We start from the raw sequence: 19,422 nt of genomic DNA on the forward strand, positions 1-19,422 counted from the left end.
TCAGACTTCGTGGGATGACTGACTGCAGATGGACTTCTTCGTGGCCAGAGATTTCCGGAACGAGAGATGAAGGAAGCGCCTTCGCTTGCGCACTCGCTTACATCTTGGATCTCCAGATCAACGGTGGGCCCACAGCAACATGTCCTCCGAGTCCGTGGAGTGACATATGGGACACCACGGTGTCGGCCACGCAGGGCAGGCATTGGCAAAGTCGTCAGTGGAGGCCGAAGGTCCAGCCTTGACATCTCCCAAGGCTGTTCAACGGGGAAATTCCGATGTCTGTGCCGTCGCTCGCTGAACCGTGATGGTTTAAACCTGTCCAGAAGAAGTAAAAGTGGTCCGGAGCGTCTCTTGGCCATGGACTGGTATAGATGACTTGCGGCGTTTCCCTCCACATGGTCTGTGGGGGATGTTAAGCACATGTTCGTATAAAGAGATGGAGGGCCCCTAGTCAGTTAGACCTCACTACCTCCGGCCTCATCATCGCCTCTCATTGCCAAGATGCTATCCTTCGCCGCCCTCTTAGCTGCTCTGGCAGCAGTCTCAGCCGCTCCCATCGAAGAGCGACAAGCCCCATTCGAGATAACCATGCAAGCACCATGGAATTCCGGAGCCATCACAGAATTCCAGATCCACGGCAGCTGTAATTCTTCACAGAAACATCAAATCCTCACAGGCCTCAGCGAAGCCATCGAGCTCGCGCAACACGCCAAAGACCACATAAATCGCTGGGGCAACTCGAGTGAAATCTACCAAAAGTATTTCGGCCACGCGCCTACAATTCAAGCGCTCGGAGCTTTCGACATTCTCGTCAACGGCGACAAGCGAAACGCTTTATTCCGCTGCGACGATCCAGATGGAAACTGCGCATTGATGCCAAGTATGTCCCCCCCGTCCAACAAAGCCAACCAACTCACGTTCAATCCTAACCAACTCTCCCCATAATAACAGCCTGGGCCGGCCACTGGCGAGGAAGCAACGCATCATCCGAAACCGTCATCTGCCCAACCTCCTTCTTCCTCCGTCGTCCCCTCTCCACAGTCTGCGCTCAAGGCTACAATGTCCGAGAATCCTCTCGTCTGATTTTCTGGGCTTCGGATTTCCTTCATCGCCTTTACCACGTCCCGGCTTTCGGACAGGGATTTATCGAGCACTTTGCCGAAGGCTATGAGGGGATCATCGAGGCTGCTGCGGAGAATAGTCCTAATGCTACTCATGACTCTGATGGGTTGCAGTATTTTGCTCTTGAGGCTTATGCTTATGATGTTATTGCGCCGGGGGTGGGATGTCCCGGTCCGAGTGGGCCGCCGAATTCAGAGAGTAGCTCTTCTGTGCCGGTTGCTACTGCTACTGCAACAGTTGCGGCTGTTGAGGCATCTGCTACCGCATCAGCGTTACCAGATAATTGTCACACTCACGCGAATGGGGATGTTCATTGCTCATGAGAAAGAAAGCAATACCATGATGAAAAGATTCAAAACCCCCAACCCCTGTATATATATATATGTATACAACGCACCTATAAAACCAGTCCAAGCCTACCATCACAAACCACACCTCCCTTTTCACCTAACGTATAAGAAACGTCGTATCATCCCTCCCCTCCTCAACATGTTCCTCCATCATCTCCCCCTTCATAACCCCATGCACAAACCCATACCCCACAAGTTCATGCTCCTCACCATTAGGCCTCAAAAGAAAAGGAAACCTGCCCCCATACAGAATCACCACAACATCTCCCACTCTCATATTCGCAGGCCCTAATCCCATACGCCCCGAAGCGGAAAGGAAGTATCTACGATTCTGACAAGCTTTTAAAATTGCGGTGCTGGCGCGCGATGCGCTTCGCATTTTTGCGTCCATGCCTGTGTCCGGGTCGACGACGACGGTGGATGCTGCTGAGGCGGAGCGGATGTGGTGAGGACCCGAAGGTTCGGATGGGGTTTGAGTGGCTACGCCAGTTTGGGTGCTGGAATCTGCGTATTCGACGACTGTGTCGGCTCGAGAGACGGATCTCAGATTGATGCGGGATTCGCTTCGATAGAGGTCTCGGCCTGCTTCGGAACCCATTTGCACGGTCGTGGCAGCGGATGCGTTGCGGAGGTGATTGTGCATGTGTGGGTCGGGAGATCTTCTGACTTGTACTGTGGATGAGCTTGAGCCCGAATGCATACGACTGTGCGAAGTGCCGTTTCCGTTACGTCCGGATCCAGAGCTGCTTGTGGCGACGGTCGAGCGGGATGGCGAGCGGGAATGAATCGACCGATTCCCTGAGCCTCCTCCAGAGCCTGAGCTTCCGGTCATGGTGCTATTGCGAGAAGGAGTGCGGACTGAATAGGACTTTCCTCGTCGAAGGGAACCCGAATTGCCTATGCCATGGCCTGTGCCTGTGCCTGTGCCTGTGGTTGTGGTTGTGGTTGTGGTCGCGCGAGATGGTGAACGTAGCTGAAGCTGCACAGGAATTTCATCCACTTCTTCCGAGATTGTCGAAAATCGGGACACGACGTCCGAGCGCATTTGGTACTCCATTACCATTCCGTAGCCGGTACCTGTGTGGTTGACTCGTTGCCAAGTGGGTGGAACGTGGTGCTCTGCCAAATATTCTACTAGAATGTCAAATTCTTGCATGTCTCGCTCTGTGATGGGTTCGTTTTCAAGATTCACGCCTCCGTAGAGCGTATCAATCAATGGCTTGTGTGCACTTCCATCTTCGTCTCGGGTTGCACAAGCCTGACTCAGGCGCAGGACCTCCTGCAGGAAAGCCTTTAAAGATTTTGGGTCATCGGTGACAGGCATGGAAACGGTAGCCACATATGCAGCTGGCATTTTATCGACCGCAATGCCTTTCGCGCTGAGGATTTCTGGATCTACTGAGTTCCAGCTGACTTTTGCGAACTGGCGCGCGTGAGCACTGAATACAGCAGAGAACGGCGCCATGGGAGCTCCAGAGACTGCAAGAACTTCAGGCAATGGCGTCCAAGAAGGCATGGCGAGTTCAGCCCAGCTGTCACCTTTTGGTCGACTGGCGTGCTCAAGAATGTTCAGATCATGGGCTTCAAGCATTGAATACCTTGCGGCGTCCGTGAGTATGGTGGCTAGTGGTCTGCTGTAATCCGGTCGGAGCAGAGGAGGTACTTCTCTCGCAGAGGACAATCGTAGATATAGCCCAATGATTGCATAGACGTAGTCTTTCGGCTCACTGCATCGGAAATGCCATAGCGGCTCGATGAAGTCTGAGAATTGAAGCGCCCTGGAGATTCCGTTCGCACCTCCAGAAGCTTGCTTCTTATGCCAATCAAGGAATTCTCGCCTGCTTCCACCTTCGAATGCTTGCCGATTCCAGCCTCGATAGCGACCAAACTTGTCCACAAAATCGATAAGACTAGCAAGGCACTCGTAATTTCTTTTCGCAGGGCCAAGTCGCTTTGGTAGGAAGTTTTGCTTGTATACGATCCAGGTAAACACTCTTAGCAGCTTGGACAAGTCGAACTCGTATATACCGCAATAACATCGACTTTCTGCTGCAACGGCCGCTTCTTGCACCACCCAGAGCCGACGAAACCAAGGCCTGGCGAAAAGGCTCAGTATTGGCGTTTCATCGAAAGGAAAAGAAAAGCCGTGGTTGTCTCTATTCTCTAAATAGAAATGCGGATGATATGCATCATGTCTGGCCAGATCGTACTTCATCTCTGCTTTCAGCTCCATGTAAGTGTGGAATGCCAGGCCAACCGTTCCGTCGTCTGGCCCAAGCCAAATTAGATTTCTTTCCGCGCGCTTGTAGATCTCGTGCATTCTCGACACCTGCTCGCTCCTCTCCGCTTGGTCCGCTTGGTTTATGCATACCGAGTCGATCCAGAGGAACCGATAGTACTTCTTTTCTCGAAAGCGGCGCAGGACCTCTGCGGCACTGAGTGGTACATCGAATGATGAGCCATTCACCTCAATTGTGAAGAGTGCTGTTGGATCGCCCCAGACATAGGATATCGTTTCATAGACTTCCTCCTCCGCTTTTGGCAGAGGGATCTGAAACAGGCGACATCTGAGCTCATCTTCCTCCGCACCGGGCTTGACTTCCAGCAGTCGGATCTCTTGTCGACGGACATCCAGAGGCCGGTACGGGCTCTTGATAATTTTCGAAGCTACCTGACCGATCACATTCTTGACTTTTCTGCGAGGAATCTCAGGCTTCCCACCGCTTCCACCTTTCTTTCCTCGACCTTTGAAGAAGTCCATTGCGCCAGCTAAATCCAGCCCGAGCTAATATGGTCGGCCATGGTGCTCGTCAGGCACCAAGTTGAGTGCCACCGAACAGTAGGCAGTGAGCACACATTTTCGTTCTCCTGTGACCCCTTCCGCTAGCTAGCCCAATGCCTGTAGAATCTCCATATCAACCAAACCAACAACTTACAAGACCCCAGATCTGGCCTGGATGCTTGTCAAGGTTCATTGAGACCGGATCCGGACCTGAACCTAGCCGCCGTAGAGGAAGGTACAAGCTACGAAGAGATCGCATTGTACCTACATTATTATCGTTCCGTCGTCGTCGTCGTGGCCACGGACTATTGGCGCTCTCGCTTTTACGTGCCGCAGGATCTGATATGCCAAATGTGGCGCATGGGAAGGGAAGGTCGCAGTCGCAAGAGGAAGAAAGCAACGCGTCGTCGACTCGAGCGCCAAGCCACGGGAAAACCTCGTTGCGAACCGAGATGAACGCTCCTCACGGACAACGACATCGCTGAGTGACAGAGTCATCATTGATGAAGCGAAGATTGACTTCAGTACTATCCGGAGATGGTGGAATCCATTCTCACACGATGTGTACGTCGAGCAAGAGCATGGACGCAAATGGTTGGACAACTTGATCATGAAGAAGATCGCACCTCGGGAAGCGCGATGGCCTTGTCGATATCCTGAAGGCCGAGCAAGAGCGTGAACAAGAACATTGACGTTAACGTGCGTCGTGATAGGAGAACAATACCTACTGGAGCTGGATGGTATACACACACCTGCAATTATCTCGCCGAAGCCCATACTTCTAAAGCGAAGCTGTGTTCATACGTTGCGGCTGTATGAAACGCATGCACTGAGTACGGGCGCCCGCCGCCAGGCTACAGGCTGCTGGAAGGGAACAGTGAGCAATGTGCGTTGACATCGTTTGATGCAATGGAGCCAGTCAAGTGACATTTCACCCAGTGGTGCTAGAGCGCCTGAGAGAAGTATGCATGATATGATGATATCTTGACATTACGATCATGATTATCTCCGTCCAGCAGGACTATCCTATCCATCGAACTCAGCGCTCAGGTATCACTTATGCTTTCACGCTCAAAAAAAATGTATGTACAAAAAAAACTGTGCTGTTGTGCCATGCTTCGCTGTCAAGCATCAAAAAAGCTGACCATTCCGCCTCAGTTCACAGGTCACAATGCCATCTCGTAGCTCCTGCTCGTGACCGGTCTCCAGCCATCACCACCGTCCTCGTCCCGGGCACTTCCCGCTGTTTGAGGTCTTTCTGCGAAATTGAACTCGCTGATCTCGCTCCAGGAAGGATAGTGCACACTCGGCTCAGCCAGGTATCGATTCTCTTCCGCAATTCTGTTCCGTAATAATGGACTGGGATTGCTCTTGCTGGGTGTCAAAGGACTCACTCCGGGGACAGAATACACCGACGAGGAGGACTGGTTGAATTTCGCGAAATTCTCCCGGAATGGTGAGCCCTTGGCCGGCGATGGTCGATGGAAGGCCGGCGTAGGCGGTGAAGGTTTACATTCTGCAATGTGTCCATGTCGGCGCCAACGTGGAGAGAAGGGTATTGGTGATCCTCGCATGTTTCGCAAGCTGCCGGCGAGGAGTGCCGGAGGAATGTTGGCTGGTGTTCGATTGCTAGAAAAGCCATTTCCTGGCGCGGAAGGGTTGGCGTTTGCGTCTAATACTCTTTCTTGGTCTGAAAGTGGTAACGAGACCCAGTTCGGCGAGTCTGGTGGTGAGCCCGGTGGGCCAACAGGGCCTATGCTGTCAGGATCTGAGTCCAGAGATTCTCCTCGACCCAGAAGATCCGTTCTCTCCTCTGACGAGGTGATCGATGCAGTCTCAATCATCACAGCGGGATTGTCAGCGTAAGGAGGAAAGTTGCGACTGTTGTCTCGACTGTGTGTCGTGAAATGTGCAGCGTCTCGTTCTGCAACGGACGCCAATGGGAGTGCATCGTCGGCTTCTTGCTCAGCGACTACGAAAGGATTCGTCGTCCACGTTGACACTCTCCGCGACGGCGATTCAGTGTCCATTTCTGATATCGCAGCAAGGTCGTCACCAGGCAGCTCATGAGAGTTGCTGGGGCCCGGAACCGGAAGCAATTCTGGAATTCCTCTTCTGATTGTAGAGTTTGACTTTTGAAGACGCGTTGGTCCTCTTCCGTACACTGGATGCACAGGATCCTCTTGTATGACTTGATGCCGTACATAAGGCTTTTGGACCGGCTCTGGTAATTTCTCATCACTGTCGTCTGGTCCGAGCACACCGCCAGCTGCCGCAGCATCACCACCACCTCTACCACTCGTCTTACGATTTAAGTAGTTGGTGGCAGCCATGTAGCTTCGGCTGGGCTCTGTTGCCTCCATCCTCCACGGCGTCACGCTCATGTTACGAGACAGATTGGAAGTCAAAGGCTCGGTGGTGGCAGTCGTACAGACTGAACACCTCGCAGGTCTGAAGAACGATCCGCTCTTCTGTTTTCGGCGCCATAAGAGAAAAAATATTGCTGCCGCAATTCCGACGGCGACGAGGCTTACAAGAATTCCCAGAATTATAGCGATGCCTCTATCGCCAGCTTTGCTACCATGCTGTTTGAGCGGGCTTGCACTAGTGCTCATCGAAGGTTGTGCAGAAGTTGTTGCACTTGCAGACGACGACGTCGTCGCAGTTGAAGATGCCGAGGTTCGAGAACTGGGCCTCTGCGTGGTGGAGATTAATGTTGTCGCAGACTTTGAATTGGTCGTCGCTTTGGGGAGGATCTCGGAATTTTGAGTTCGGGTAGGAGCCGCTGGACTACTGGGGATGGATGTCAATGTCGTACCAAATATATCCAGGGTCTGTGGCCAAGTCAAGGCTTGCACGTCGATCGTCGAAGGCGTGTAGTATGGATAGTTGGCAGTGAGGATTTGAGAGAAAACCTCAAGAACGGAGTCGATATGGTTGTGCGTCGTTGTCGGTGCGGAAAATTGATGGTATTGCCCGTCGTCAAAGCCGCTGTTTTGTGCGCTTCCTCCTCCTCCAGTAACTGGTTCGCCTTCGAGCACGTCCAAAGCCGTTTGAGCCGCTGCAGCTGACACGAGTAGTGTGAAGATCCAGCGTTCCGTGTGATAGACAGCTCCCATCCTCGTACGGCTGCGAAAACGCACTCCCGCTATCAGCTTCCAACCCTAGCTCTTTCGTTCTCAAATGTATCATCGAGTGGTATCGTCGGTCGTGGCCAAAAGTTCATCAGTAAAGCACCGAGGCGGATGGGCCGCCATTATAATCAGGTTCATCGAACAAGATTGCGGCTGTCTTGGATGTACGCTTGCAATTAGGCTCTGGCTCATTATCCTGGCTGACTTGCAGTCAGCGCGTGGGAAGGCTGGTGTGATTGCAGGCCAAGTTTAGAAAGATTGCACGTGCCCGAACATGTCCTTGCTGCTGCAAGATGAACGCATGGCTTCGACTTCCTTCGCTGTTCGGTCGCTTCAGGTCTTGAAACGAGTACTGGCCGTTTCTCAATCTGTTTTAACGTTGCCTCGATGCGGGTGCTGTTTGAAGCAAAGTCGAGTGAATCAGCTATTACCCTCTGCCCCGAAGTATCAGTACAATGCGACTCGAGACATGCTGCATTACGCGATTGCTTCTTTCACTTGCAGTCGAGCAGCGGAAATTGAGCAGGCTTCCTGCAGTCGTCGTCTTCAATTAAGTGGTCCGGTCGCCATCGATTGGCTCTGGTGCCACGATGGGGGCTGATAGATGGTTGAGACGGCCATCGATGGTATCATACCTAGCGACTCTCCGAAGCCACTTCTTCGCCATCATGAACACCAGCGCAGCACAGCAGTTTCAACCGATGTACTCGATGTGGCAGCCATGGCGCGATTTGTTCGTAATGCGCATACGAGCAGTCTTGAACACCCGACAGAGCTGGGTCCTGCTCGTCGGAAAGTTGCTGATCTCACCATGTCTTGCAGTCCTTTGACAGCAGTATGCTTGACGCACAGCCGTTTCTCTGTCCCGTCTAGAGTGTAGACCGGTCGTTGTCACTCACGTAGGCTCACACCTTGTGTGGCAAGGCCTCCAGGCTGTCCGGGCGCATTGACATGGCCGTGGTATGAGTGCTGCACGGGGAAATCAGTGCGCTTCGCAGTAGAGCGGCGACCAGCAGCACCACCGCACCGCACCGCACAGCAAAGCAGCACCCGCGTGCGCAGCCGCCTGGCTGTGGCATATGGCATGCATGGATAACATTAGAGGACGCTTGAGTCAGGTATTTGGCTGTGGTCTCATGCGTGTCAGTTGCCGACGGTGCGGTTGTGGCTTTGGGCGCTTGGGAGTGGAAGATTGCAAGCTCTCCTGGCCGTTGGTCCTCTGTTGCTGAAGGGCTCAAGATGGCTGCGGCCGGTCTCAAAACGGACAACTCAGATCGACTTGATGACGCACACTCAGCTCCTCCTTTCTGTTCGTCGGGTAGTCGCCGTTGATGCTGGAGATAGCGAGGAAGGTGCAAAGGTGCGGTGCTTCGCTAGCTCGTTCCATGCCTGCCTGCAGATCTGCAAATTTAGATTTAGACTTTTTCACCAGCCACTGAGAGCGCCTGGCTTGGCTTGGCAGCGGCCGCGGCCGCGGCCTTTCTCCGAAAGCTACTCTGCCCTGCTCTGCTTCCGCGACACTACACTTAAGCACGTCGCCATGGACTATCAGAACCGCGCCGGCTCAAAATTTGGTGGCGGCGGCGTCGCCTCACAGTCCGCAACAAATGCTGACCGTCGCGAACGTCTACGGAAACTGGCGCTGGAGACAATCGACCTCGACAAGGATCCATACTTCTTCAAGAACCACGTCGGTAGTTTCGAGTGCAGACTGTGCTTGACCGTTCACCAAAACGATGGCTCGTACTTGGCGCATACTCAAGGTCGCAAGCATCAGACAAACTTGGCGCGAAGAGCGGCCAAGGATGCGCAATTAGGCAAGAAGCACGAGGGCGAATACACAGGCGCAAATGCGGTGCACATCAAGCGCAATGTCGTCAAGATCGGAAGGCCCGGTTACAGCATCACAAAGACCAGGGATCCGATCACGAGACAAGAGGGTCTGCTCTTTTCGCTCCAATATCCAGAGATCTCGCAAGGCATCGAGCCGCGAGTGCGATTCATGTCAGCATACGAGCAGAAAGTGGAAGATCCTCCTGACAAGGCATTTCAGTATCTGCTTGTTGCCGCAGAGCCCTACGAGACTTGCGGCTTCAAGATCCAGGCGCGAGAGGTGGATCGGCGTGAGGACAAGTACTGGACCTGGTGGGACCAGGACAGCAAGCAGTTCTGGATTCAGATCAACTTCAAGACCGAGCGTGACGAGCGTTTCAGCGGTGTACCTGGTCTTGCACCGACTCGCAGATGATCACGCGAGCACGTGGAGTCAATGAATGAGCACGCTGCCGCAAGCAGTGTCAAGGCGTCCGGTGCCAAACGCAGTACCCGCCATGGCTGCCACTAGCTCGGCGGTAGCGAAAGGAATACTGGCAAAGATGAGTGGATGTTGATGACCTCCTCCAAAGCTGCATTGAAAATCTTGCCGTACCTCCATTCGGGCTTGTCGAGGTCAGCGTGATTTCCTGTCATGATGGAGAGACAGGAACGTGCCATAACGCTGCAATCCTGCAACGCTGCGATTTGCAAAACCAGGCAGGATCACTCGAAAAGCGCATTAGCCACAGAAGGCAGTCAAGTAAGGCAGTTCACTTGTTACGAGCAAGAACATAGCTGATCACTTTGAGGTTTCAAATGATGGCTGCGGGATTGTGACGGCCTAGAGGGCGATCAGTGTTATGTGGTACGTAAGCTCGAAAATCATGTTTCCCTCAGTTTGCGTCCGGCAGGACATTGACTCGGGCATCTCTCATATGCAAGACCGCTTCTGGCTTCGAGGATCTCGCTCTCGATCGGGCAACTTGAACGGCAACATGAACGCCTAGATATTGTTCACCTGCACCGGGACGTCGTTCTGCTCCAGAGCATCATTGTCATGGCTCTTGAGACTGCACGCCGACCGCTCCCTCAATAGGATTCGCAGGTGCAGCCTATTGTCCAGGAACCCAGACCTCACGCGATTGTCGACAGTGCGATCATAGTAGACTCTCAATTGTCGCGAGAACAATAGAAGTTACAGGTACAAATTCTTCCATCTCGCCCTTCGTCCTCTTCTTTGTTCACTTTTCATACCAACATCCCGCATTCGGACCGCTTTGTCTACATCATCGCGACTATCAACACACATCTACGCACAACACCGCATTTCTCAAATTGCGTGCGAACAGCATGACGAAGCGCAAAGCGGAAGAGGTCGAGGCTGGCTCCTCTGACCAACTTAGCAAAGTCGCAAAGCTCTCTCAAAAAGAGTCTCAACCCGACAGCATCAACGAGGCCGACGCTCTCAACACCAGCACCACCAGCAACGCCGGCCCAAACGGCGACACCACCAACACCGAGAGCCCACCCGACGAAACCACTCCAAACTCACCTCAAGCCGACTCCACAACCCTCACCACCGCCGAGGCCACAGACACAGACCCCATCCCACCAAAACCGAAAGGCAAGAAGAAAGCCACCCCAGTAAAAACAAAACCCAAACCCACCCGTAAAACCACCCGCTCCAAAACCGAAACCCCTCCCTCTCCACCACCCCCATCAAAACCAAAACGCATCAACAAAACCCTAAAATCCAAAATCAAGACCCTCCTCACCTACCTCGAAACAAACCCACCCCCTCCCCTCTCCCGCACCACCCTCGAAATCCCCAAACCCCACCTCCTCGCCGCCCTCATGACAATGCGCCAAGACTACGAAATCGGAGATCCGAAATGGGCGGATCTCCAAACCGATGTTGGAGAAGCTGTTATCGAAGAGTTTGAGGCACCGACTGGAACGCTGGGGTTTATGACTGAGTGGGTGGTGCTGGATTTGAGGGTTAAGACGGAGATTGAGAAGATGGTTGAGGGTAAGGTTGAAGGGTGGGGACTTGAGGATGTTAGGTTTTTGGAGGTTGAGGTGGAGATGGTGGGGAGGAGGAGGGAGGGGGAGGCGGCGTGGAGGTTTTTTGAGAGTGTGGAGGATGTGCGGAGTGAGGATGAGGATGAGGATGAGGATGAGGGGGAGGGAAGGAGGTTTGGGGTTTGTCCTATGCCTGCTGCTGAGGTTTTTTGAAGCATCCATCCTCTTTCCTCCTCACGTCCTCAACATATCATACTTCAGTTCCTCCTGCGGCAAATCACGATACTTAATACTAGTCGGATGCATGCTCCTTCCTCACAGGCAAAATTCGCCTAACGTAAAGCTCCCCAACATTATAAGGTTCTGGCTTCGTCTCTCCATCCTCGAGACAAGTTTCGATCACATCGATGTTCGCACCAGGATCCTGACTGAAGAAGACCGGTAACGAGAAGCGTTCGGCACCAGTCTTGTTTCGTACGCGATGGACTGTAGCGACGAATTTCGAGTTGAATTGGCGTTCGAGGTACTAAAGAAAAGAAAGAAAGAAGGTGTTAGTCAGTCACGACAGAGACTGTCACTGATAATGGGGTAAAAAAAACACACCTGTCCGACATTAATAACCATAGTCCCGGGCTTCAGTGGAGCTTCGATCCAAAGACCTTCTCTATTCAGAACTTCCAAACCTGCCACTTCATCTTGCAGGAGTAGTGTGAACCAAGTAAAATCTTAATGCGCTCCAAGTCTAGCATCCTCAGGTCCGCAGTTCATAACACAATCTTCGGGTGTGGCAGGATAGTGCAAAGCTCGGATACTCCATATCGGGTATTGAAAATCTTGGTCGAAAGCATGTTCTTCGAGACCAAAAGCTAAAGCAAAGAGACGGACGAGTTTCATAGCAAGTGGAAGGATTTGGTCGTGATAGGCGTACATATCTTCGCGAAATTTGGAATCTCGGTCTCGGAAGGCCAGATGTTTTGGGCTTTGATGTGCTTAGGTATTTGGCCTTGAAAGTTTTGCTCCGTGTCGATTATGTAGTCGCCGAAGCTGGAAGCTTCTTTCATGTCGCGGCCTGAGGCTGGCGGAGGCAGAGGTTCGTAGCTTCGCATTGACACGGTCTTGAAGGCGTGAGTCGCTTCTTTGGCTTCCTCGGGCGCGGCGACGAAGCACTTCATGGCGTCAAAGACGGCTTTCTGTTGGGCATCAGAGATGTTGTGACCGGAGATGTAGAATAAGCCGCTGGTTGTGCATGCTTCGTAGATCTGCGCGGCAATGGCCTTGCGGTCTGAGAGTTCTGGTGAGTCGATGTTGGAAATGTCGATCGTTGGGATCGAGGTGAAGTTTCCTTTGGCTGCAGCATCTTTATTAATTGTACGATATGAAGCTTCTATGTTACCACCGTAGTAGTAGAAAACCTATACATCAGATTAGTACCTTACCTTACACGCACTTGGTGTGGCTCAATCCGATACATACGCCATCCTTTGCTGCCGGAACTGACTCCGGAGCTTTTTGCTGCTGTTCGGTAATAGTAGCCATTGAGCAAATCGGAAACTTCCAACCAAAGACAGTATGTCTCGTACTTGCTCGCCTGCTCTAGTATTCGTCTATATTAGACAATCACTTTTATAAACAATCCTTCAACGAATGTTGTGCGGACACGCCGGACAGTCATGTCTTAGCAGGGTTCAAGTGGTTTTCTTCGGAATCCGAACACCTTTATACCAAGCCTCGATCACCAGAAGGCAGGTATAGAGGGCGAGATTTCTCTTTCTGATCCTGTTACTGCGCCAAAATTAGTATTGACTGTGAACTTGTTGGTTTGCTTATTGTCGGACGGTCGGGCATATCAGTGGTCACCAAGACGAGGTCCTGTGCTCTACCTGTCGACAAGACATTTCTGACAGGTCTTGCAACCATTTTGGCAGCTATTTTGTCTCTGGGCTCATGACTGAATTGCAACCGACCCTGAAGCAACGGTCGCATAATACCCAATCGTGTGGCAGAGCCGGTAATGCGGAGCTGGTGGCACTGATGCTTTCGAAATCAGGTACAGCTTTGCCATTGGCCGTCCATGTGGTCATTCATCATAATCCACCCCCTTCTTTCGTTGAACATAGTGTAAGAGGCATTGAAAGAGATTCGAACAGTACGACTGTATTGCAGCTCGATCGGTTTCAACTAGCCCACTTCGAGTACCTTTCCCGACTCTTCACAAAACCTCGTACAATGTGTCGGTGAGCTCATCAAAAATACTGCGACCGGGCTGAAAATGCGACGCAGCTCACTTCGCCTCCTTGCCTTCCTTCCCACTGCCAGATGCCTTCTGCAAGATTTTCTTGCTACCAAAATATACTGCTTGCAAAGGACCAATTCCATTGTTCGAGGATCCACAACCGTGACACCGATTACATCTTCCACAGACGCTGGAGCCAAATCCATATTTGTCGTTGTTGGCGCAAACTCCACAGCCTCTGTAATCGGAAGCAACGCCTTGTCCGGTGCCGTTCCCAATCGGGTCGCTGCAGGCTCGACGTGAACGATGCTGATGAGTTTCTGTAGCCATGGTGTGACGAGCTGGAGCCGGTTGAGCTGGTCGTGTTGTGCGTTATAGCTTGATGGTAGAGTTGATGTCTTGCTACTTGCAGACCGTACTTATGAAGGATGGAATTGGGATGCCTGTATCTATGCATAAAGCCGACCAGCCATTCCTCTCGCGTTAACACTGCACGGCACTATGTCATTAGAGCTGGGCAATGCTGGGCTGGATCGACGATTCGACATTGAAGGATTCGATTCTGCCTGCCCACAGCCGCAGCCTTGGCACAATCAATCAGAGACCGAATTGTTGAGTCGGCTTGCAGAGGCGAGGAGTAGTCCATGTGATACTACTGTCTGCGCGCACGCGTCCTGGAAGACGACTCCTGGGAGACCCATGCTGGGAAGGTACTTATCCTGGAGAAACATAGGCGTGTCCGGGGTATCGCGATCTGTTGCGTCCAGTGTCGTGGGAAGGAGAGGCTAGAGACATTTCGTCTGCACAGCGCGATATCGAAGAAGTAGCGGCACCTATTGACTGGTATCCAAAGATGATGTTTCGGATTCGTAGAGTACAGCGTCTGAGCACATCGGAGTGAAAGTGGACACCAGCGGCCCGTAGTGCTTTCGCTCTGATGTGCTCGGGATGCCCTCGGAGGAAGTGGGCCGCCGAGCCGAAAGCCACACCGACTTCACCTCACTCACCTCAGCCCTGCGAATCTTGCCCAAGCGAGGCAGAATTGAGTCACAAATTGAATAACTTCACAATGAATGCAATGACTGAGAAGCAAAAGAGAGAGGCACGATTTGATGGGTTTGAATGAAGATCATTTTTGACTTATTGAAGTACCAAAGGCCACCTGCGAGAGCACCAAGCTAAAAGTTACAAAGAACCTGAATGAATACCACCAAGATCACCAATGAACACCACCAAGCCAGCGAGCAGCGAGAGCATGAAATCATACCAAAGTCGAATCAAAGTCGTGAATGGATTGATTGAGATGCCGAAGTCGTGAAATGTCGAAGTTGTTGTTGAAAGTCGTGATGTGATTTGATGAATGCTGAAGTCGTTTGAATCGCCCTGCCCTTTGCATTCTCTTTGCCCAGTGAGGCCAGACGAAAGACCGAAGGAGTACGTGGGTATATACCCACGCTCAAATCGGGCCGCTCTTATGATATATCACAAGAGCCAGAACACAACAAGTTCGCTACTGCCTTGACCTGACCCAAAAAGGGCGCCAGCAGCTGTATATCAGCGACCCTGTCACCGTGAGGCCGGGCGTTACGACTGCAGCCAATCGCTAAAACAAGTGTGTCTGAACGTTCTGTTTGGTATGCCATCCCTCCTATTTGAACGACCCCAGGCCGCGCCACCCAATGGCTCTTGCCCGCCACCACTGATCTCCGTCACGCTGTCATGCCTGTGCTCGCTGCTCGCTGGATATCTCGTCTCTCTTGCCACCACGAATCTGTGCCTCTCGCTGCCTGTACACCTGCTGTTGTGGTTCGGAAGTCGTTGAAGTCGTTGGGAGTCGGATTTGCTGGTTTCGAGTTGAGTGTTGAAGTGTGTGCTGTTGAAGGTTTCGGCGATGTGGTGGCGAATTTCGTGGTCGGTTAAGTTGTCGCATTTGGTGGGAACGCGCGACGAGTGGTGATGACGGAAGAGTGAGGAGGTTGCTGCCTAAGTCAGAATCGTCGCGACAAAGTGAGGGAAGCAAGCAAACCAATGATGTTGGTACCGCCACCTAGATCTGTCGACTGTGAAGTGTCAGCAAGAAGATCGCGCAATGAGGAAGATGTCTCACCTGATGAGGCGCTGATGCGGCGCATAATGGTGAGGTGTTGGTGAGGCGCTATTGATGCGCGTGCTGGTGTGCTTGATGCTGCAACAGGTCAGTGAGAAGGTGGGCAAGATGAAGATGGTGAGCGACATACGTTGGACATTGATGTTGTTGGTGAAGAAGGTTGATGATGCTTAGTGATGAAGGAAGAACCTTGCTGATGTGTGGTGAAGAAGATTGATGAAGGTTGATGTAAGAAGAGAGTGTGAGGATGAGAGTTGGTTGTTGGTTGGTTGTTGGTGATGGAAGTGGAAAGAAAAAGTTCAGGTTTGGAGGCGGAAATGGAAAATACTTATACTCCAATCTGCGGGATGTGCCGCTCTGCAATCAATCTCACCTGGATGACGTACGGCCGTGCTGGAAAATATCAACGACGTGTGATCCAGCCACTTAGAGGCGAGGATCAGTAAACTCCTGAGCACGGCAACAACGGTGACGACACAGTGATGCCTTGTGTTTGCCTGAGAGAGGCAGAGAGGGGAGAGGAGAGGAGAGGAGGGGAGGGGAGGGGAGAGGAGAGAAGCAGGAGAGGGCGGGCGGAGGAGAGGAGGAGCGCGAGGGAGCGATAGAGGTCGCGGCGACATTAGAAGGGCGAGCCATTCCCTATGACAGTAAGTCAGTAGTACATAGACAGCATTGCTGAGCATTCCGTGAGCCATTAGCAAGGCCTCTACGTGGTCGTCGATTGTAGCGAGCTGCCGTGGCATTCTTGAAGCCAGCACCACAGACTCTCACGTGTGAGGCCTCACCTGATATGAGCTCTTGCCACCGTGAACCGTACGGCAAGGACACGGCTGCCCACATCACACTGTACAACTCTGACGCAGTGTGAGAGGCAGCAAAGCAAAGCCACGGTATCATCGCTCGCTCCATCGTTTTCTTGTCCCTTGACATACTGCGTACGGGCAAGCACAGCGCGCTTCGAGTTCGCACCAGCAAAGATCGAGATAGACCTGCTCCTAACACAATGCTCTCGATTTGAAATGGTATCTCACCTCTGCAGTCTTTCCATCAAGCCTGGTCGGCCTCGACTTCAGTAATTCAGTCCTGAATCTCGTCTACTCTTCACCAGTTTTCTCAAACCTGGTCGGCCTCGACTTCAGTAATCCTCGTCCTGAATCTCGTCTACTCTTCACCAGTTTTCTCAAGCACGGCGTAGGGCGCCTCAAGCATCTCTGCCACCGCGAGCGGTATCATTACGCTTTGTATCACGAGCAGAGCTGGATCGCTTCGCGTCCTACCACGATCCGCCCGGCGACATGGCATTGGTTCAGTCGCATTCGAGAACAACAGCGCGACTCGCAGTCGGATCAGGCGTGGGGATTTTCGCGGTCGATGGGTGGGATTCATAGCTGGTATCATCGGAGAGCGACTGATGGAAGAGGCTCGCCGTACGACAGTATCAAGAGCAATACAGAGAGCATCTACAGCGGTATCTATCGATGAGGTGAAGTCAAAGACAAGCATGTGGGTCTGAGTTCTATATATGGCTGCCATCCGTCAGTTGCCGATACCACGTCTCGGGGTCTCGAGCCTTTCTTGGAAGGCTGGAACTGAGACCGCGCCTACTACATACGAATCACAAGCGACCGCTCACCATGTCGCGTCCCGTGAGGCACTTGGACCTCAGGTAATGATGTGCACAGCTGCAATCGCGATCGTTCGCTGTACAGCAAATGTGCTCCCTCTCACAAATACTACGCGAAGGTCCAAAGCCAAAGAAGATTCAACATGGAATCGAGAGAGTCAGCGCTCAGAATTCGTCCAGAGCCATTGTGAACTGAAATGCCCTGCCTACCATTTGTGCAACACGCCGATGACGAGAACGGGAGAACGCATGATGATGCAGGCTAGGCAATACTGATCGTACGCGATCTGGTGATGTTACAGAAACACCTGATTGGGTCTAGATTCAGTTCTGGTTTGGACTCACGTCACTGAGCACTGAAGCTTTGTCAACTTTGTTGGCGAGAATGCCTTACCATTCTATGATTCACGCTTCCGTCTGTTGTTACATAGAATAATCCTTCCAGCTGCTAATCCTTGTCGAAAGTATATCTCAACCACTCTCCCACTGCTCTGAGGGCTTCCCATCGAACCGTTTCATTCTCGTCCTGCATGAGTCCCATGACTCTAGCTTTTAGACCGGCCTTTTCCAGCTGCGTTCGCTTATCCGGGCAGTTCTTGACGAGATTCGCAACATCATTGCATCCAATGGCGAGGACTTGCTTGTCGTTCTGCCAATCTTTGCCGAGAATCTCTGCAAGTTTCTTGCACAGTGCTCCCTTTCCCTCCTCGATGATGCGTTGGGCATTTTCTCGCCAAAAAGCTTCGTTCTTGTGAGGCGGAGACCAGCGGAGGTGACCTGAATTGATCTCTGCAGCGTATTCGTCGAAAGTCGTTTGCGATTTAGTGTACTCGTCCAGCATACTTGTGAGGCTTTCCAGGTCCTCAAGAAGATCGGGGTCTGTAAGATGTCGGGATTTAAGGTTGGCGAGGATTGTAGGCAGTTTCGCGGGGAGGGCTGCAGGCATGAGTGTCGATCGGTTGTAGGATAGGAGGTTGTTCAGAGTGCCGAGCATCAAGCGTGTCGTCTTTTCCTTTGGCGAAACTCGCAGTAATTGGGTGTAAAGTGGAACTATATCGTGCTCCTCGTCCAAACCTTTGCCCACCAGTTGGCCCTCGAATGAAAGCTGCCAGAGCACCATCAGGATATGGTACAGCAGTTGCAAACCAACTCCGGATATCTTGATGTTGGCCTCGTTCAAGGTCCGTATGCTGGAAGCGCTAGAGGCTCCGTTGTATTGGGTGCTGTCGCTATCCTTGCCGCCCGTCGCGTTTCTCAACACGTCCATCAGCGGACCAAGCGTCTCTTTTCGCTGTTTCCAGAACTGCTGTCTTGATTTGCTTGTTCGTAGCAGGGCGCTGTATTCTTGCACTGCAATGTCTTGTAGATTCGAGTCGGATGTCTTGGCAAGTTCGGCAATGTACGAGTAGAGCTTGGGTAGAGCTTCGTCAATCTCAGGCGTTGATTTGGACTGAGCGATCAGCGCATGCGAAAAAAGCGAGGATAGCACGGAAGAAGTGAGTAGTGGAATGGGGTCCTCCGGGTTGTTCGACTGCTTGAGCAAGGGTAGTAGAGGCTTGAATGGCTGAGTGTGCTTGATCAGCGATTCGGTCAACGCGGGAATGTCTAAGCAAGATGTCAGTATGGTATCTTTCGCCTGGCATCAAGGTGTAAAAGCTTGCCATCGATTAGGTCGCCAGTCAGGACAAGCATGTACTGCAGGATATCTGTCCGTTTCGCGGCGCTCTCGAATATGCTCCGTGCTTGCCCATTGTCGCCAAGCAGCAGTGTGGTATATGTGTGGACATCGTCCTCGATGGTCTGCTTCCGCTGCTCTTTTCGCACTTTGTCTATCGCCTTGATCTTCTTGAGATCTTCATCTGTGATCGTCTTCGCTCGAACTGCTCCCTCCCACGAGATCGGCCGCGCGCGAATGTTGTTCTGCAGCGACACGATATATGCTGGCGCGTCGATTGACATGGTGTCTGCGGAGGCAGAGTTTGGAGTGTATCTTTGGCTGTGTTGTTTGGAGTGTAAGCGGCGGTATTGAGACCTGGAGCTCTCACTGCCTTGTTGACGTCGTTCTCCAAGCGAAGCGAAGCTCCGTGCATGGGCCCAAGTCAAAAGCCGCGCCTCACCTCACAGCAAGGGAGTGGGAGTTCATCTGCAACCTCTTCGGCATCAATTGCTGTCTGTTTCCTATGCGACGGCGAGATATGACTTCAATAGCGCCACAAGACTTCCCATATGGTAT

At 52.3% G+C, this 19,422-nt stretch overlaps 12 protein-coding genes across 12 annotated transcripts; 6 read left to right on the forward strand and 6 right to left on the reverse strand.

Moving 5' to 3' along the window:
- Positions 1–384: 384 nt before the first annotated feature.
- On the forward strand, positions 385–1,506 carry MYCFIDRAFT_210135 (uncharacterized protein). Its single transcript, XM_007923954.1, has 3 exons — positions 385–880; positions 952–1,111; positions 1,231–1,506. The coding sequence occupies exons 1-3, from the start codon at positions 502–504 to the stop codon at positions 1,247–1,249; spliced, it is 558 nt and encodes a 185-aa protein (XP_007922145.1). The 5' UTR covers positions 385–501; the 3' UTR covers positions 1,250–1,506.
- A 2,235-nt stretch (positions 1,507–3,741) lies between these two features.
- MYCFIDRAFT_150190 (uncharacterized protein) lies at positions 3,742–4,592 on the reverse strand (the record flags this gene model as incomplete). The annotated part of the gene is made up of 1 exon (XM_007923955.1): positions 3,742–4,592. A coding segment is annotated over exon 1 (492 nt), but the record flags the coding sequence as incomplete, so codon positions are not given.
- Positions 3,825–5,242, forward strand: MYCFIDRAFT_206393 (uncharacterized protein; the record flags this gene model as incomplete). The annotated part of the gene is made up of 7 exons (XM_007923956.1): positions 3,825–4,293; positions 4,320–4,342; positions 4,378–4,607; positions 4,642–4,929; positions 4,968–5,058; positions 5,089–5,177; positions 5,203–5,242. The coding sequence occupies exons 1-7, from the start codon at positions 4,263–4,265 to the stop codon at positions 5,240–5,242; spliced, it is 792 nt and encodes a 263-aa protein (XP_007922147.1). The 5' UTR covers positions 3,825–4,262.
- MYCFIDRAFT_210136 (uncharacterized protein) lies at positions 5,225–5,943 on the reverse strand. Its single transcript, XM_007923957.1, has one exon. It carries the CDS (start codon positions 5,826–5,828, stop codon positions 5,421–5,423), a length of 408 nt encoding a protein of 135 aa, XP_007922148.1. The 5' UTR covers positions 5,829–5,943; the 3' UTR covers positions 5,225–5,420.
- Positions 5,944–6,661: 718 nt separating this feature from the next.
- MYCFIDRAFT_201994 (uncharacterized protein) lies at positions 6,662–7,411 on the forward strand. The gene has a single exon (XM_007923958.1). It carries the CDS (start codon positions 6,811–6,813, stop codon positions 7,021–7,023), a length of 213 nt encoding a protein of 70 aa, XP_007922149.1. The 5' UTR covers positions 6,662–6,810; the 3' UTR covers positions 7,024–7,411.
- Positions 7,412–8,928: 1,517 nt separating this feature from the next.
- On the forward strand, positions 8,929–9,636 carry MYCFIDRAFT_32749 (uncharacterized protein; the record flags this gene model as incomplete). Its single annotated transcript, XM_007921735.1, has 1 exon — positions 8,929–9,636. One exon carries the CDS (start codon positions 8,929–8,931, stop codon positions 9,634–9,636), a length of 708 nt encoding a protein of 235 aa, XP_007919926.1.
- A 49-nt stretch (positions 9,637–9,685) lies between these two features.
- MYCFIDRAFT_171008 (uncharacterized protein) lies at positions 9,686–10,530 on the reverse strand (the record flags this gene model as incomplete). The annotated part of the gene is made up of 9 exons (XM_007923959.1): positions 9,686–9,754; positions 9,783–9,885; positions 9,918–9,929; positions 9,978–10,005; positions 10,042–10,095; positions 10,124–10,172; positions 10,222–10,372; positions 10,403–10,498; positions 10,526–10,530. The coding sequence occupies 9 exons, from the start codon at positions 10,528–10,530 to the stop codon at positions 9,686–9,688; spliced, it is 567 nt and encodes a 188-aa protein (XP_007922150.1).
- Positions 10,531–10,553: 23 nt separating this feature from the next.
- Positions 10,554–11,438, forward strand: MYCFIDRAFT_193465 (uncharacterized protein; the record flags this gene model as incomplete). The annotated part of the gene is made up of 1 exon (XM_007923960.1): positions 10,554–11,438. The coding sequence occupies one exon, from the start codon at positions 10,554–10,556 to the stop codon at positions 11,436–11,438; it is 885 nt and encodes a 294-aa protein (XP_007922151.1).
- A 21-nt stretch (positions 11,439–11,459) lies between these two features.
- MYCFIDRAFT_171010 (uncharacterized protein) lies at positions 11,460–12,073 on the reverse strand (the record flags this gene model as incomplete). Its single annotated transcript, XM_007923961.1, has 5 exons — positions 11,460–11,492; positions 11,545–11,711; positions 11,789–11,889; positions 11,916–11,975; positions 11,997–12,073. The coding sequence occupies 5 exons, from the start codon at positions 12,071–12,073 to the stop codon at positions 11,460–11,462; spliced, it is 438 nt and encodes a 145-aa protein (XP_007922152.1).
- Positions 12,074–12,115: 42 nt separating this feature from the next.
- Positions 12,116–12,761, reverse strand: MYCFIDRAFT_78622 (uncharacterized protein; the record flags this gene model as incomplete). The annotated part of the gene is made up of 2 exons (XM_007922335.1): positions 12,116–12,637; positions 12,699–12,761. The coding sequence occupies 2 exons, from the start codon at positions 12,759–12,761 to the stop codon at positions 12,116–12,118; spliced, it is 585 nt and encodes a 194-aa protein (XP_007920526.1).
- A 2,416-nt stretch (positions 12,762–15,177) lies between these two features.
- Positions 15,178–17,047, forward strand: MYCFIDRAFT_193467 (uncharacterized protein; the record flags this gene model as incomplete). The annotated part of the gene is made up of 4 exons (XM_007923962.1): positions 15,178–15,324; positions 15,653–15,682; positions 16,068–16,212; positions 16,605–17,047. The coding sequence occupies 4 exons, from the start codon at positions 15,178–15,180 to the stop codon at positions 17,045–17,047; spliced, it is 765 nt and encodes a 254-aa protein (XP_007922153.1).
- A 590-nt stretch (positions 17,048–17,637) lies between these two features.
- MYCFIDRAFT_185838 (uncharacterized protein) lies at positions 17,638–19,148 on the reverse strand (the record flags this gene model as incomplete). The annotated part of the gene is made up of 2 exons (XM_007923963.1): positions 17,638–18,794; positions 18,851–19,148. 2 exons carry the CDS (start codon positions 19,146–19,148, stop codon positions 17,638–17,640), a joined length of 1,455 nt encoding a protein of 484 aa, XP_007922154.1.
- Between the last annotated feature and the right edge of the window lie 274 nt (positions 19,149–19,422).

The sequence above is a fragment of the Pseudocercospora fijiensis genome (assembly GCF_000340215.1).
Source record: "Pseudocercospora fijiensis CIRAD86 unplaced genomic scaffold MYCFIscaffold_1, whole genome shotgun sequence".
In the NCBI taxonomy this organism is placed as follows: domain Eukaryota; kingdom Fungi; phylum Ascomycota; class Dothideomycetes; order Mycosphaerellales; family Mycosphaerellaceae; genus Pseudocercospora; species Pseudocercospora fijiensis.

What these genes read in the sequence shown, in the direction of transcription:
- MYCFIDRAFT_201994 (XM_007923958.1), top strand. Translation starts at nt 6,811, where the DNA reads ATGCCTCTATCGCCAGCTTTGCTACCATGCTGTTTGAGCGGGCTTGCA.
- MYCFIDRAFT_210136 (XM_007923957.1), bottom strand. Translation starts at nt 5,828, where the DNA reads ATGCGAGGATCACCAATACCCTTCTCTCCACGTTGGCGCCGACATGGA.
- MYCFIDRAFT_210135 (XM_007923954.1), top strand. Translation starts at nt 502, where the DNA reads ATGCTATCCTTCGCCGCCCTCTTAGCTGCTCTGGCAGCAGTCTCAGCC. An exon ending in AAACTGCGCATTGATGCCAA is followed by an intron (nt 881 to 951) that starts GTATGTCCCCCC and finishes CCATAATAACAG; the next exon opens with CCTGGGCCGGCCACTGGCGA.